Genomic DNA, 17,926 nt, shown 5'->3' with positions numbered 1-17,926 from the left:
ATGCATTCACTGGCTGTCACACGCATACAGCACAAACACGGACACACACACACACACACACACACAAACACACCCATGGCATATTGTAGTGCATCTCCAATCAAACATACATCCAACAATATATCAAATGGATTACAACAGCATAGATTAGAATAGAGGTGCGTATGACGAGACAAAGGAGGGAAAGGATGAAGAAAGTCCTACATCTCCATTCATCAGTTTACAGTCGTCCTCCATCTCGTCCGCGCTGTCCTCGTCCGACACGTCGCCCTCCTCGGCGTCCTCGTCGATGTTGGAAGGGAGCTTCTTCCCCTGGGTGAGACACAGAGCTGTTAACCTCCTCCCCACCGGAGTCAACGGCAATAACGAGATGTCAGCACCGGGGCAGAACAGTGGAAGCCAGCGGACAGCCTGGTTCAGACGGAATCAAATGGAAAACGCCCCCCAATATTGCAGTTGCCGTATCAACATACTTAAATATGTATGGATACACTGTACTGCCTTTCTGTGTCGGAAAGCCAGTAGATAGGTCCCACAGTAATGTGTTTGTGGTGAATTTACTAATCCTATTTGTGGTCTCTGGTGTATGTCTGGTCTTGTAAACATCCTGCGATTCAAGGACTGTTTGGCCCCATGGTATCAGAATGCCTGATTTGCCCCTGGTTTCTCCATAAGTAAATGGAGAGGCCCTGACTGTAGAATAACCAGGCACCAGGGACTTCTGTGCGCCAAAGGCAATCTGAAGGATGACAGAGGAAGGCTACACTAGAGATACACTCATCGGCAGGTAAGTGGACGGCTTTAAAAAGGGCATGAGGGATGGTTATGGAGGCACTTTAAAAGATGTAACAATGATGAATGAAAGGGTGCAGAAATCCAGGGATCGATGCGGAGGTAAAGGATGGGGCCATGGTGCTCGCCGCCACAGCCGTAGATTTCCCCCGGATATAACAAGAGAGGAGGTGAGTTTGATTCTCCGCATTCATCGTCAATTGTAGTGACGGGGAGAGTGAAGCCCCATGCTGCTGGCGGTGATTGGCTGACGGCAACAGCCACAGAAAAGTCCCGGCATGGGACACATGGTTCTGGTGCAGGTCGATCAGGCAGCGTTCAGAGTTGTAGAAAGGTTTTGTAAGTGTTGCCGTGGGGATATGGAAGATGCTGTGTTGTGCACCACACAAGAGGCTCCAACAGATAGCATGTGAACTGTGGACACACACACACACTCATACGAGGACCAGATCCTAGCATGGCATCCTCTCTATAACTAAATCAACTGGTGTATAAACAAATAAAAACAATGATAAATCAAAACAGCCCCTGGGTTCTGGTTCATAGATGCCACTAAGTCCAGGACAAAGAGCACTTAAGTCTGAAAAATATTTGCTAACTATTAAACTACAGTATATCAGCAACTTTGGAGAGAATGAATAAAGTAGCTTGTGGGTCCCACTGTCATGCAGTGCAGTGTTCACTGACCCGTGCTGCTGTAGCTGCCTGATGTGGACCAATTAGTCCAAAACAGCCAGTGGCCCAGAGTCAAGTCATCAATAGGAGCTGCACACACTCCAGACTGGAATTAGAACCATCTCCACTTCAACAGTTCAGGAAGCCCCCCTCATCACATTCTACTCTACACCCTACCTCTGTGTGCAACTACATCAGAGGAGCATAGTGTCTGTCACCGGATGAAACACTTTGTCACAAACCATTTAGGTTCAAAACCCAATGTCTGAAAATAATGGCATCCCCAATTTCCAGAATTTTGTGTGGGCCGGTTTTCAAAATCATCCAGACAAACAGGAAGCCATGCTCATTACCTTCACCAGGATCTTGCCCCTGAGTGTGTGGGGGGAAGGCAGGTGGCCGGACTCGTCTGCCTTGATGCTGGAGAGGTCCAGCTTGTCCCCCAGAACCTCCACCAGGCACTGGGCCATCTTCTTCTGCTGTGGAACACTGCAGTGGTTCTCTATGGAGAGGATGACTGGGAACCTGTGGATACACAGCACAGACCATCCCAACCGTCAGAAACACAAGGTCTGCTTACTGGAAGGTAGCAAATAGTGAGTGGAAGGACACAGAATGAAGCAAAGTTTTAATTTCAGAATAAAAATCCTTTGGAAAAACAACAGTTCCTCTTTCTCTGCTCCAGTGTTCTATGGACTGGAGACGGTGAAGCCTCAAACAAAGGGTTGCTGATCAACAGACATTCCAATCATGTTACCTCCAACCCAATGGAAGGCCTTTTTGAAAATGTTGTGTAGGTCATGTGAAAACAGTCCAGTGAACCTTCCACCTCCCAGGTCAGAGAGAGGACGTTTCTTTACATCTACTTCCACACAAACCACATTCTGAAACAGGCTTATAAAGAATGTGTCCCCATGACGTATGTCACACTGATACACACGACTGAAAATCACACTGTATGACCCACTTGCAAAAGTATGGATGATGGTGACTCATAAGTGGCATCCAGTAGGATATCCACCACACTTAAAACAGGGAATCTAATGTCTAGTTGAATACATTGCTAAATAAATAAAGTAGAAATAGTCCCAAAAAGTCTTGAGACCGTTAAGGGGACTATGATCTATTGGGCTTTTATGGCAGAAATACAAAAAACATTTGTTGGAAAAGCACCCTCTGCAAATGTTAAACATTTTGATGATATACGGAGGCTTTCCACATCTAGGATATTGGGAGGGCTGCTATGATGCACCAGTAGCATTCACATGATTATTCCCATAAAACTCATGACCATTAAAACACCAACCAGGATGAAATAGAATCCCAAGCCTCATTCTCTCTGATCTCATGGGTTTAAAATGATTCCGTCTTCTTTTAAGAGGACCATAATACAAAATGACAGGGCACCTCAACCTAATTTGCAATATGTCATAAAAGCACCTTCTGTGATTTTTCTTTCTTTCCCTGTCCTTTTTCCGTAGACGAGTTGGAATCTATAAACCTTGAAGCTGGAGTAGAATGCGGTTTGGGGAAAATGTGATGATTCTTTTCTATCCACTTACTCGTTTTTCACGAAGGCGTATTTGTTGATGGTCTCGATGACATCCTTAAACAGAATCTTGGAAGTGAGGGTGTAGCCGTGGTGAACAATTGGCTCTCCATCCTGTCCATCCCAGCAGTCCACTGTGGAGGGGGAATGAGGCAGGCAGACAGGAGCACCATGAGATGAAGCTCTCTGTGTGTGTGTGTGTGTGTGTGTGTGTGTGCGTGCGCAGTGCCAGACCTTCCACGCAGCGGCAGCCGGCCTGCAGCACCCAGGCGTACATGTCCACCCTGGACTGGGACATGAGCTGGTCTCCCATCAGGTAGGTGTTGTGGGAGGAAGCGATGAAGTAGCTACACAGAGGCTGAGTCATGTCCTGGTTCACCTCGTAGTGATCCGGGTTGAAGATGTCCCCGGCAGGACTGCGCATGTAGTTGGTGAAACCTGAGGAAGGAGACAGACTCTAGCCTCAATCTTTCACTTTCACAAGTTAAAAGTTTAGCAGTGATATTGTGAACCATAGCATCACTGCAATTGCATGAAATAGGGGTTAACTTCATACAGAGATAAATATGGCCAACACCATGTATACTGTAGTAGCCATTTTAAAAGTAGAAAGAGATTTGATGTTGAATAGAAAAACTGTTGTAAAAGAGACACAGAATGCCTTAAGAAGTTGAATGAGTTTAGATAATATCCATGACCAGATATTGTATTCAGCAGAGTGCAATACATGGTTCAGGGCATCAGCCAAAAATCTATTATGTTATCTATAAATTACATTATACAAAGATAAACTAGGTAAGATCTTTTCCTGATCCCTGCAATAGTTGTGACCAATAAAGAACATAGTTAAGGTCCAAAAAGAGTGCTTACCATCAATACCCAGAACCCCCTGTTTCTGGTTCTCAGAGCAAGGCTCAAATTTGTTCACAATCTCAAGACAATGGTCTTTGGTCACCTTGTTCATCTAGGAATGACAGAAAACACAAGAGATCAATTACAAAAACATACAGTACATTCCCCATGAGATTAATCCCCCCCAAGAAAAAACAACTACACCGAGTTGTTTGGCGCAGTTCAAGCAGCCCTAAACCAATTAGGGAGCTTCCTCACAGGCTAGTTCTGTTCCCATCCCTGCACTGGAATCCGCTTGTCTCCTGGACAGCTGGCTTTTTAAACCGGATCATTGGTCGATCAGATTCCCATCTATGTCAATCATCGTCAGTGGATGCTGTTTTGGTGGGGAGGAGAGGGTAGGGGGGCAGGTTTCCCAGTACTGGACCCATACTGGCTCACTATGTGAAGGCTTAGCCCTGGGAGACAGCTAGGCTTTAGCTAAGTAGCTTGGTGTACTTAATGGGTGGAGACAGTGTTTTGGACACAAAAAGCTGGCAAAATACTAATTCTACTCTCTTTTATGACACTTTCCCCTGGTCACTTTCAGAAGCTGGCCGGACTTTCCACTACTTTACGACGTCCGTCTTGCCCCAATTGTGGTACCTTATCATAGGCTTAGCCTTTTAGTGGTAGGGGTTAAATATTGCTAAGAGTACATAATGTTCTGCTTGAGTTGAGACATTTTTATTATCATGGTCTGAGCAAATAAAAGTTATTTTTGGTTAAGGTTAAGTAGACCCGAACGATCCTAACTTGAAAAGGCAGTAAAGTGATGGTAAGAGACACTGAGCCTTATGATAGCAGCAGTCAACTCAGCGGCCTCTTGGCATCACCTTGCAAACACCACGATGTGGGAGTTAGTATCAATTTTGCATTGCCGATGAAACGCTTACAACAATTAGAGAAAATACACCCTCTGAAACAGGCTGACAGTAACTGTCTCCAAAACAGAGAACTTTTCGTTTCAGTTACGTATATTTCAGTGCAAAGTGCATTCCAGTATTTTTTTAAAGAAGCCGAGGCTTTCATTACTTTGGTGTTCTTACAGTAAACCATTAGACCAGCGCCCACATTTTATTCCAAAGTGGTTAGAAATTCATTTGAAGTGGTGGTGCTAATTTGACAAGCCACGTTGGGGCCCCTGTGTCTGCATTTATCCACGGCTATTAAGCTTTCCTTAAGGCACCCACGGTCAATCTATTAGAGGCCTGTCTGACACCATGTGCAATGCCTAACGAAACACTCCTTCTGGGAGATTCATTTTAATTTGGGTACTAGAGTATACTGGGTCTGGAGTCAGCAAAAAACTTCAGGAACTTGCCAAAACAGGGGTATTGATTTGCTTAGCGTTCAATATTCAGCAGTGGAGCTCAAGGGTTTGATGACTGGGGCATTATCTGTTACAACGCATTATAACAAGATTGTAGTTCAGTGAATGGAGGGTCTTACGAAAGGCGAATCAGTCCTGTGAAGGGCTGTGAATCAGTCCTGTGAAGAATGATTTTCATTCACAAGTCAAGAGGATATTGTAACAGCACTGTAAGGTGCTATAAGCTTTTTACTGCAACTCAAGAAATGCACAGTAACCTGCTAGGCTTTCTGATGGCCACAGACAGGTGGCTGGGAGAATAATTAAATGAGAAGAAAGTTGTCACTGAGAAGACATGCTGCAACAGTGCATAGGGAGGCCATGTGGTTTGTACATGTACAACGTATGCAGGTGTGTCATTGTTGTGTGTGTGTGTGTGTGTGTGTGTGACGGTGTGCATGCGTACCTTCTGCTCCAGCTCCAGGAAGCGGGCCAGGTCGGAGGTGTCCAGGTGGTCTTTGTGGTTGCTGTAGGTGAGCATGAGCAGGTACAGGTCCCTCCGTGTGGACATCATCTTGTAGAAGGAGCAGAACTCCTCAAAGTCCAGCGTGCCCTGGTTGTCATCGGTGTCTGCCTCCTGGAAGAACCAACAAGGACAGCTCACCTCATAGCACAAAAGGGACACAATATCTAAGGAGCAGCACCAGAACTATATTCATGACTCATGCACTACGCTTAAGGTGGCAGTTAGTTTAAACAGGCCAAAAAGCAAACAAAAATAGAGACTTTAATTACAAGGTAATATAGGCCAATATTGAAAGTTGTATTTAATATTATTAATTTATTTGTAAACAAGAGAGATTCGCCGAGCTGATCAGCAGGGCAGCGGTAAATACTGTAGCCCTCAGTGGGTCATAGATGGCTGTCTGCTCTACGAGCAGCTCCATATGTCAGGCCTCGCTTGCAGCGGCAGCAGACTGCAGAGGGATGACGTGGGTGAGGGTGGGAGGTCGGCCCCGGAGCGGAACACACGCATGCATGTGTGGCGCTCACAAACAATCTCTCACGCACAGACAGTTAACCTGCCAGTTCTCACGCCGTGCCAGATCCTGAACAAGGCTGACGCATGTATACTCACACCAATTCACACAGAGGCAAGACACACTCTTCATCACCCGGGACTGATCATGGCTCTGGCGCAGTGGAAATGACACTTGTTCCTCAGTATGACTATACTGTAGTGCATGAAGGACGTCGTGATACAAGTGACAAACACAGACACTTACGGCCGAACGATATGACTCACTTTTCCCAAAAGCTTTGACAGAACTTCCACTGAACAAAACTGTACCAGACGACAATGTCGAAAGATATAAAAATCGTATGTACCGCACTAGGACGTTCAAATAACCACAGTCGTCTCTTGCTTACAGTTTGTCTCGACCAAACGGGGAACAGGCCCACGTTACAGAGGATATGGATGCTAACGTGGAGCGGAAGACAGCCCAGAGAGACGCCGCTTTCGGAAACCAAACGAAAATATGAATCTATTCTAATATGAATCATTCCCTCCCTACTGTATTTATTATGTGAGGAGTCCAGGCCCTGGAGACATGTGCACACGGTGCTCTGTTTTAGCTGTGTGGTTAATATGAATGAATTCCTGACTTTGCTCCTCCGTTGCCTCTCCTTCCGGTCTCTGGCACTTTTTAGCTAGATAAATCATTGAGCAGTTCTTCTTGAGAGGCCCTTGGTAAGCTCGGGACAGACCTCTGGCTAGTACAGTCAACGGACCGGAAAAAGAGTGCAGCATCCGATGCACTGCTAACGCATACTTACCTTGCCTCTCAAGCCCCGAGCAAGCTCTCTGAAGGAAAGTCTATCTCTGAGGGACCCGAGACCACATTGCTTTGGGTTCCTGTGTTACACTTGGCTACATAGCCATTGAAAGGTTCCAGTTCAAGGGTGTTTTATAAGGAACTGGAAACCCGTTTCTTCAGCTTACTACCTTCTGAGTGAAACACCAGGATCTAATGTGGCCCAACAAATGATATTAAGTCATGAATATCAACAACACAAAACATGAATGAGAGTCCACTGCTCTGTTCTATCCACGTAGTGTACATAAGAGGCAGGTCCCCTAATGTTGACACTTGATAATGTTCTCCCACTGGGAAGCATCCCAAGTCCAACACAAGTCCAACATGAGTGTTTAAGCAGTTTACCACCAACCATGTAAACACACACATACACACAATCAAATTGGTCTCTGGTGTGTTTCCAGTGTATTGCACCAGAGGCCATCTGTGGCCCTGCAGCACCATATGGGTGACCCCCTCCACAGGATGCCAAGCTTACTGAAGGTCTGAGGAGAAGCTAGCAGAGCTAACATACTCCTGCACCAGCATTAACAGGGCCCTCTGCATGCACCAAGTCACCTGAGAACCATTCAAAACCGATGGTAGAAAACCAAAATTAACATTCTTTGTTGAACCCAATTAGTCATGACACATTCCTCTAGTACTGACTTCAAATCAGCTTTAGAAGAGGTCAAGGTCTTGTAAATATTCAGTATTTTGTTCTCAGAAGTTTTAGTGATTCAGGGAATTAAGTTATGAAAGTCATGAAAAATTTAATTAATACTTTTGGTGAGAATAGCCGAATGAGAATAGCCGAATCACAATTTGTTGTGGCTGAATTGGTTCTTACAGCAACTAACAAACATATGTAGCTAAGGTAGTCAGCAATGTTAATACTTTTTCCAGGCCTTATTTGCATACAAAAGAATTATATCCTAAATGAAACATTTCACCCCTTCATCTTACAGCCAACAGTCACAAACACATAGAGTTCCCCTACCACGCCAACTGTACTGTACATGTACAGACACACACACACACACTCACTCACTCCGTGGTAAAAGGCCACTAAGAAGCCCTGCTGTCACTGATAACACTCTCCCTTCCCTTTGCCCTTCCCCACCTCCCTCCTCCTCTCTCTCTCATCTTTCACACCCGTCTCGCCTTCCCTCACTCAACGCCACCAGCAGCCTTCATCATCACGTCATTCATTGAGAGTGTATGTAGAAGTGTGTGTGTGTGTGTGTGTGTGTGTGTGTGTAAGGGGGCACGCTGAGTGTGTACGAGCGTCCACTCCTCCTTTAAGAGAAACGACACCGCAGCAACATTCCCTGGCGTCAACATTCCCCCATGTAGGAACGTCGTCCATGTGGAGCGCCGGAGGGTGTGGGGACCTGCGTACCTTGAACATCTGCTTGACCCTCTGCCGGGGCAGGTTGACGTTGAGCTTGTGGAGGAGCTGCAGCACCTCGCTGATGCTCAGGCTGCCGTCGCCGTTCTTATCCGCCTCCGTGAACGTCTGCTTCAGCCACGTGGCGCCGCACGCACGCTAAGGACCAATAGGAGACGTGGAGGGGAGGCAGGGGAGGCAGGGGAGGCAGGGGAGGCCGCCCGTGCACCACTGACTGTCCACACCGTCGATGGTTCTTCCTGGTTCCCCCCCTCCTCTCCCCCCCCCGCATGGGAGGTTTGGCTCATGCCCTGCGCTAAGACCTGATCGTGTTCACGCCCAAATGGAGCTGTCACACTTTCTACATCAGAGCTGCTCTTTCAGCATCCCTGTATGTTGGTTGTGTGTAGGTCTATTCATACAATGGAGCTTCAATGAATAGTCATCCCACGGTCTCAGGGAATCCAGATGGATACAGATATGGGTGTCAACCATCATACAGCATAAATTGTAAATTAAGCACAATTAAACACTGCAGCCTTCTTTTAAGACAATGGGATTCCCTTGGAAACATCACAATATCCATTGATGTTTAGCACAGCCCCAGCTTCCTGGCAGAGTCTAATATTAGATGGATGCGTCTGCCTGTGTTTGTGACCATGTGACTCAAGATGTGATGGGAACTTTTGACAGCTTTGCTTGCCCTCCTTTCATCATTCCATCAGCTTTACTGGTTTGCCTGAGCAGCAGGGAGTTGTGTGTGTGTGTGCGAATGCACATTTCCTGTGTGTATATGTGTGAGAAAAGAAACAGTGAGTTCCTGTGTAGAAGTCTACAAGCACATGAGGAAAAATGGGCATGTGCGCTGTTGAACTCAGTAAAGTAGCTGGGTGTATGAGCGAACACGCATCACATTCACACATTATACACACATATGGGTGCTTCAAACGTTTACAATGTCCACCCCCAGACCGGATCTTCCCTGCCTCCCCTCGCACCCAGGCTGCACCAACCCCAGCATCCCTCCCTCCCCTCCCAGGTGAAGGATATTGGTCGCGTGTGCGCTGCCTCTTGGCCAGACTGTCCTCGTCGCTGATGCCCGCCATCAGGTACTTGAGGCCGGTGATCCAGGTGCGGGCCTCCTCCCCTGTGCTGGACACCAGGTCGAGGGACTCCATGTGCTCGCCGTAGTACAGGCTGAAGCAGCAGTTGGGGTCGAAGCTGCCCTCGGAATAGCGCTGGAAGATCTCCGACTGCTTGCCCTCGCACACCTCCCGGATGGAGTCGATGGAGACTGGAGGGAGGAAATAGAGGGTTAAAAAGTATTGAGTTAGACTTCCTCTCAGGAGTTTTGAGAGAGGGTGGGAAGGCGGTCAGAGGGTTTAATAAGGAGAGGAAGGGATGAGAAGCAGTTATTTCCTAGAAAGATTAAATGAGGTCACTGATCATTATTGTCACACTGACATTGAAACGCAAATTGGTATTTGCGTATATTGGAGAATCAGGAACTGATTCTAACTAATCAAAACTAAGATGAGAAGGAAGAAACTCACTTAAGGAAGCAAATCCCATTTATATAAGTTATCCTTGGATACATTTCACTTCATTCCACTGAATTAGAAGTTTTGCCCACTTTTGATATAACGAGTTTTACATAAACAACAGTGGTTAAATAGTCCTGGCAACATATGTTGAAGCTTAACTTGGAAGTCTTAATTATGAGTTCAGGCACTGCGATACAGCAGAAACTAAATTAACTTCCATTCGACAAACGAGTATGCCCAAAGAGCTTCGCTATTACGACGAAACACTTACAGGACGGTAATGACATTTTACAGGAAGAGATTGCCTTCGAGTCATTCATTAACATTTAGCTTGGTTTGGGATGGGAGCAGACGGAGAAAGTAATGGGATTTCCACTTATGTCTCTGTGGCCAGTTTGCGTTATAGCACTCCCCCTCAATGTGTCACATGTGCACAATCAAATACTAATGTCCTGGCTATAACAATGTACATTCATGTGACATGGCTCTCAACACAAAGAGCCTGAGAACACCATCATACTGGATCAGAACCTTTACTACCAAGGATAAAGAGCACACTCACTGATGGATTACCTGTGATCAAGGTGTGTGTGTGTGTGTGTGTGTGTGTGAGTGTGTGAGAGACTTCTTAACCTCACTAGCCTCTCAGAGGCCATATGGTCTCCCAGTTAAGGGCAGACTCAGTTCAATGCACAGAGCGTACCTAACTTAGACACACACTCAAACATGCACCTGCAGGGAAGAGCAGCTGTTCATCTTTACAGTCACACAGCGATGAAATGAGTCATGTCCATACACACACACAATAACCATTATACCTAATGCATTGTGCATACACACTGTCATTTGAATCAGCTCACATGAAACAAGTTCCACAGAAATAGAAGAATGCATGGATCTCTCTCTCTCTGTGTCACACACACACACGCACACACACACACACACACACACACACACACACACACAGTATGCATTTCATCTCATTTTACCTGGATGAATGTGAAAACGAAACCTACTTAAATGAACAATGTCAACACCCACTCGGCTGGATGTCAAAGGTTGTGCCCAGCCACTGAATAACCCATGCTGCGGTGTGCGTGGTGGTGTGGTGTGCTGCGCTCGCACCTCAGTGGGAATGTGTCCATGGACCAGGTCCAATCATAAATAATGCAGGAGGACACATTATTCACCACAGGCTCTGTAACCTCAAGCTACTTGGAGGGTTAAAGAAGCCTGATTAGAAATGCCTGGCCATTCCATGTGGTGCTTGTCATTCTTTAATGTTTTTTATATATAATACTGTATGTTGAGACTCACCAGTTCAAGATCTCCTAGTCTGGCCATTCTTGAGCTGTTTGTCCTCAAGTCAAATCATTTGACTAGCTTTGGGCTGACACAAAATGCATGATGATAAAAGTAATAGGGGAAGCTTGGATAAAAAGAGAGATTTGAATGTGTGGAATCCAGAGTCTGGGTCATCAGGTCAGCCTTGGCTCAGCTAGCCAATCACCAGTCTGCTCTTTGGCAGAACAAGTGTGGTTATGTCAGGTTTCACTCAAACCTAGGCCACTACCGCATGCTGAAGAGGGAGGGATGTGTCGGATTGTGTATGTGTCTCTGAGTGCGTAAGTGTCTCTGAGTGTGTAAGTGTCTCTGACTGTGCGGTGTCTGTGCCGAATCATGTATTACTGGTCGGCCACGTTAAAGCTGATGAATAATTGAGGCCACTTATAAAGCGTATTAAGTCTGAGTGAGGCACACAGAGCCAGAGACACAGTACTGATGGAGGCCAGAGACACAGTACTGATGGAGGCCAGAGACACAGTACTGATGGAGGCCAGAGACACAGTACTGAGGGAGGCCAGAGACACAGTACTGAGGGAGAGGCCAGAGACACAGTACTGATGGAGAGACCAGAGACACAGTACTGATGGAGGCCAGAGACACAGTACTAATGGAGAGGCCAGAGACACAGTACTGAGGGAGGCCAGAGACACAGTATTGATGGAGGCCAGAGACACAGTACTGATGGAGGCCAGAGACACAGTACTGATGGAGAGGTAAGAGACACAGTACTGATGGAGGCCAGAGACACAGTACTGATGGAGGCCAGAGACACAGTACTGATGGAGGCCAGAGACACAGTACTGAGGGAGAGGCCAGAGACACAGTACTGATGGAGGCCAGAGACACAGTACTGATGGAGAGGCCAGAGACACAGTACTAATGGAGAGGCCAGAGACACAGTACTGAGGGAGGCCAGAGACACAGTACTGATGGAGGCCAGAGACACAGTACTGATGGAGAGGCCAGAGACACAGTACTAATGGAGAGGCCAGAGACACAGTATTGATGGAGGCCAGAGACACAGTACTGAGGGAGAGGCCAGAGACACAGTACTGAGGGAGACCAGAGACACAGTACTGAGGGAGGCCAGAGACACAGTACTGATGGAGGCCAGAGACACAGTACTGAGGGAGACCAGAGACACAGTACTGAGGGAGACCAGAGACACAATACTGAGGGAGAGGCAAGAGACACAATACTGAGGGAGAGGCCAGAGACACAGTACTGAGGGAGAGGCCAGAGACACAGTACTGAGGGAGAGGCCAGAGACACAGTACTGAAGGAGAGGTCAGCTATACATGTTGAAACAAACTTTACCCTTATTCTCAACAAAATAAAAGCTTTCACTTAAAATGTATACAAGACGTTGTGCTACAATGACTGTGCATGTATTTGTGTGCGTACGAGTGTGTGTGTGTGTGTGTGTGTGTGCGAGCACAGAGGACTCACTCTTGGCCTTCTCGTTCTTGCGGGACGGCCGCCAGCGGATGCAGGACTTGTGCTCGTCCAGGTAGAAGAAGCGCACCAGCCCCTTGGAGCCGCCGCGGAGCTTCACCATCTGCGTCCCCGTCTGCATGGAGCTCATGCATTTCTCCACTGGAGACAAGGAGAGATAGGCACACACATTTACAGATGGCTGTACAATGACTTATTGATGTGTGTGTGTTTTACAGTGTGTGTGTGTGTGTGTTTTACAGCGTGTGTGTGAGAGAACGATGGTTTATTAGGGATTATCTGTCCGAGGTTGGTGTGGCGTACGCACGTGTTGCTTTGCATTTGAGCAGAAGTCAGTGTGTGTGTGTGTTTGTGTACACACATCTTGATCTGTGTTGTGCTTGTGTATGAGAGTGTTGATCCGCGGGTGTGTTCTTAACAACCATCTGGGCTCCATTCTGGAGCTTCTACAATGAACAGTTATTTTCCCGCACGCACAGTGCAGTTCACAAACGCAGAAATGCATTGGACATGGCTGTCACATCCCAGTGAGCTTCACTTGGCAGAGGACAGGCTGAGGCCAGTTCTTCACAAGAGTCTCTCTAACAAGACCACTACATCAGTCTGTTGAAGGGGAAATACATTCAAATCAATAAAACATGGACCATGAGTATTGTTAGATGCCAGAATCCATTTTGTTTGTTCAGATGTCAATGTTGAACCGCAATTGTATATAAAGGGACCAACACCCAACCCATTTGAAGATGGAAGTGGTTGGCTGTAAACAAAAAGACACTCCATTTAATGAAAAGTACTAAAATACTGTCTGGGATTCAGTCAGACACTGAGTGGGATGCTATATTTGGGTGTCTCTTCGACATCTTTGCTCAAGTAGTCCAGCAAATGGTGTCCATATTTAGCTGCTGTTGTTCTTCTACAGTATCTCACCCTGAGCTGGCTGCTACATCATCACACCACATTATCTTAGTAGCTGGGAGACATCTGTCACCAACTATAACATTTATTGAACCGCAAATACAAAAATCTGACTAACATTTAAAGTAGTTGTTATTTTTCTTATTACTTCCAATTAGAGTTGCTTACAATAAAGATGGATAACCCTTCTGACACAAACTAGTATCAACTGTAAGCAGTACAGACATTCCAATGATGGACTGGTTTAATTGGCCATTGATTGGGCTTTTCTGTGTTCCTATTGGGTGGCTGGGACAACAGGCCCCAAGGTGCTGACTAATGTAGTTCAATCCCAAACTGTTGTGGTCGATTTTATATGCAGTTCTGCCAAATAGGAAGGCTAGAACCATTTAATGCTACAAACAGTCATTTTTCTCTTACCTTCCCTGGAAAGTGAAACAGTCCTGTTCTACCCACGTGAGCTGGAAGAAGATCAAGCACGCTACAGATAATCTGTTAGCAGAATGGAGGCCCACTTTCCTGTGGTCCATCTACTTGAGGCATGTTGAATGTGAGCAGGTCTAATGTGAGTAAATTCCTGTGTTGTTTATGACTACACTCTGCTGGTTGAAATCAGATAGCCTATATTTTTACTTGACTAAACATGACTTTCTACAAAAGAACGTACACTGTAGCTGTAGTAAACATGTTTCTCCATCCTTCAGCAGCTGCTGCTGCTACTGAACCATCAAACGAGGACAACCTTTTTTATTGGCTCAACAACACTGAATAGTCTATTCTTACATCAAATAAATACAGCACTGCCATGCAGAAATAAAATACTATGATGAGTTGTGCAGTTCTCAACATTTCATAACTCAGACAGCAGACAATGTCAATTAAATCTGTGCGAGGCCGAGAGCGGATTTCTATTGACGTGCCATTTGACCTGTCTGTTACCTTGGCACTCACCCAGAGACAGCCTGGCAGAGAGACACTCACATTCCAACCTGATCAATACCACACCCTAAACCACACAGCCTGCAGGCTACCAACTCATCAACACATGCAAACACACACACATGAATGCACATTGTTAAAAGCAGACCACTGTGCAGATGCACTAGTCAGGCAAAAGGACAACCCACCCCTGGCCACACCAGGCAGTGAAACAAACACACCCACTTAGACACATGTTCCAATTCACATTAACAGTAAGGCCTCAATAATTGAGAGATGCTCTTCCCCATTCCCCAAACGGCCATCACAGTTACACTTCAATTTAATAAGGCAGGCAGGGAGGGAAGCAGACAGGGAGTGAGGCAGACAAGGAGGCAGGGAGGCAGGGAGGGAAACAGGGGTGGGCACCTTGCAGCCCTTCAGGAAGTCTCCAGCCAAGGCTAACATCTGCTACTCCACACTGGAAACCCAACCCCAGCTCCACCCTCCCCTCTGAGCCTCCCCTCATGTCAGCCCTAACCAGGAACACGAGGGAGCAGCACACAGGGGGCGTGGACTGGATGTGTGGGAGCTTTTAGCGTGTAAAGCCACGCAAGGTGGCTTTAAACCTTGTGCTGCCTTCGGGTCACATGACCCAAAGGTTCATAACGAACCATCGTTGTGTTGACCCAATTTTACCTAATACAAAAACAAATAAAAATAATTTTCTTTTAACCTTTGCAATGTGGGGGGTCTGAGACAGCCCGACGGTTAAAAGAAAATGCTTCACTTTGTTTTTGTATTCTGTAAAGTTGTCGCAATACGACGGTGGGTCACAAAGACTGATGAGTCAGAATAACCCGAAGATAACACAAGGGTTAAACTATTGTGTGTGTGTGTGCACTGTACAGTATGAGTGAATGGGTGAGTGTACAGTAAGTGGAGGACTCTGCTTCACCTCTCTCTCTTGGTATCCTTTGAGTTTGAGATGGAAAACCAAATCTATAACGTGGACATTCTCGCAGATAGCCAATGCTTTGCAAAGATGTATGAAGTCTAAAATGAGGACAAGTCCTCCAGAGGTCTGGCATGTCCACATGCAGCTGTAACTGGAGACACACAGGCCATGTACAGCACATCCCTTATACATTATTCACTGAGACACTGCATAATACAGGCACCCACTGAAGACAACATTTCAGTCTCACAGTTTGCCCCACTTTCCCACAGCACAGTGGAAACTTTTAAAGGAGGCACTGGACACTACATACAAAAGTTTAACAAGACTACCACGCACCGGGATACATTTTTAAGGGAGAGAGGGAGAAAGAGAGAAAGAGTGAAAGAGAGAGTGTGTGAAAGAGGGTGAGAGGCAGCAATTACTGATGGCATTAGTCCAGCCTAGTTCATTTCCTGACCTAGTTACACTGATGGTACGTGTAAGCGATTGCAGCATTGTGACAACCTACATTGTTAACAAGGTATTTGTAAAGTATTAAAAATGGCGCTGGTCCCCACAGCTGCCATGCTGGTTCATAAAGGGGGAGAAGACGTGAGGGTCTGGGGGTCAGCCCAAACAGCTGAGGATGACGTGAGTCAAGATAGGGGTCAGACCTAATACCCTTCACTGGGCAACCTGCACCAGTGGCAGGCAGGTGTAACCAAGGTGATGACCTCGTCATCTGTCGTCCCAGTGGGAGTGCAATCTGGGGGAAAAGTGGGCCAGGAGAGCCTTGGCTTCGGAGGGCGGAGTCAGACAGCTCCCCTCCCTCTTGCTCCGTCAGGGCACTAGGTTAAGCTCAAGGGGATTGTCTGGACTCCATATGTCTCTCTCTCTTTTTGGCGCGTGCACACACACACACACACACACAAACAGGCATCTTAGTCACAAAGGTGTATTTTAGACGTAACTGAAGAAAAAGGTGCAAAAGCAGTAAAGCCACTGAGGAGGCCACTCTGGTGCGGCTAGTGGCGCTGTGCTCCTGCGACACACACCAGACATGCCGCAATAACAATCCACAATAGTCAGCATCAATCTAGTACATGTCTGATGACATGACACAACCCACAACACCAATCTACAGCTATACTACGAATTCTACACTTGACAACATCCGGCATGGTCGCCAACCAGCCATCAACTTCCATGAAGCCCTACGCTTACCCATGAATCCCAGCCTCCATCTGGAGAAGGCAAACATGCTGCTTCCTATCCAGAAGAACTCCTCCACCAGACGAGAGAGGGAGGCCCGCGGCAGGCTCTTACACAGCAACTTCTCTTTCTCTTCCACTCTCCTCATCAATCTGGGGCTCGCACCCTTGGCTGCTGCTGCCGTCCTCCCCTTGGCCCCAGGGCGGGGTCTGTCCCGCGTGGAGCCAGCGCCGGACAGGCACGTCAGCGCTGAGGTCACAGGCCCCGTGGAGAAGTGGCCGCTCACCACTGCAGAACTCATGCTGGAGGGAGATCACAGTTGTACTCTTCTAAAACTGAGAACAAATATGGGCTTCCAACCTCAATTTTGGACTGTTCTTGACTAGATGCTAGGTTTGAGACTTTTCGGCTGGTAGAGATGTTGCCAGTGAAATGAGGTCATTTAAACGGTTCACACGAGGTCCAAAAAGAGCAAGAAAGCATTTTTCGATTGTTGTGCCTGTTTTCTGTAGTGTCTCAATATGTGGCTCTCAGTGTCTTCTTGTTTTTTTCAATTCTTAGCAATCACAATTCTTGCTGACAGTTGATTTCCTGAGCTTTCTCTCAAACAGATCAGCGACTGCAATCTTTACTTTGACCGAAATAAAAAAGGTAAAAAATGAAATCCAAATGACATCAACCGATTGTCAATAACGCTGCTTCCCTCACACAGCAGAAAATCTGTCAATGGTTGCTTTCTTCAATACGTCTCCATCTTAGACAACGGAAAGGTGCGCCAGCATTTTTGAGTGCCAGGATTCACACAATTCCATTATCTCTCCTTTCTGCAGTTCTTTGTTCAGCTGGAGTTCTCTTGTGGCAATCCAAAGGGCTGTCCTTAAGGATGGTGAGAGAGCCAGGAGACATAGTGGAGTGAACGGTAGCCAAGGGATCCTATGCACAAACTATGCAACATGTTGTGGGCGTCAATCCTAATCTCTGGGACTCAGTAATCCGGGTCTGAGGGATTTACTTAATTTGTGAAATGAGAATGAGGGACAGCAAGAGAGGGAGAAGGACAGGCAGAGATCCCCAAAAGAGCTGTAAACCAGTCTTGTTCTTTTACAAACCAGTTCATAAATCTATTT

The 17,926-nt window shown here is 46.6% G+C and overlaps 1 protein-coding gene across 1 annotated transcript in view; it reads right to left on the bottom strand.

Annotated features, from left to right (window-relative positions):
* plch2a (phospholipase C, eta 2a) overlaps positions 1-17,504 on the bottom strand; it is a 31,238-nt gene extending 13,734 nt beyond the window's left edge. Inside the window, exons 1-10 of the mRNA XM_062459682.1 lie at positions 16,812-17,504; positions 12,809-12,955; positions 9,519-9,762; positions 8,481-8,610; positions 5,686-5,856; positions 3,887-3,980; positions 3,251-3,454; positions 3,030-3,150; positions 1,821-1,992; positions 205-312 (exon numbers count right to left, since the gene is read on the bottom strand). Of these exons, the coding sequence (XP_062315666.1) occupies positions 205-312; positions 1,821-1,992; positions 3,030-3,150; positions 3,251-3,454; positions 3,887-3,980; positions 5,686-5,856; positions 8,481-8,610; positions 9,519-9,762; positions 12,809-12,955; positions 16,812-17,100 (1,680 nt within the window). The 5' untranslated portion in view covers positions 17,101-17,504. The remainder of the gene's footprint in view (positions 1-204; positions 313-1,820; positions 1,993-3,029; positions 3,151-3,250; positions 3,455-3,886; positions 3,981-5,685; positions 5,857-8,480; positions 8,611-9,518; positions 9,763-12,808; positions 12,956-16,811) is intronic.
* Between the last annotated feature and the right edge of the window lie 422 nt (positions 17,505-17,926).

The sequence above is a fragment of the Osmerus eperlanus genome, chromosome 4, assembly GCF_963692335.1.
Source record: "Osmerus eperlanus chromosome 4, fOsmEpe2.1, whole genome shotgun sequence".
NCBI lineage: Eukaryota > Metazoa > Chordata > Actinopteri > Osmeriformes > Osmeridae > Osmerus > Osmerus eperlanus.
This window is presented reverse-complemented; position numbering and strand designations above follow the sequence as displayed.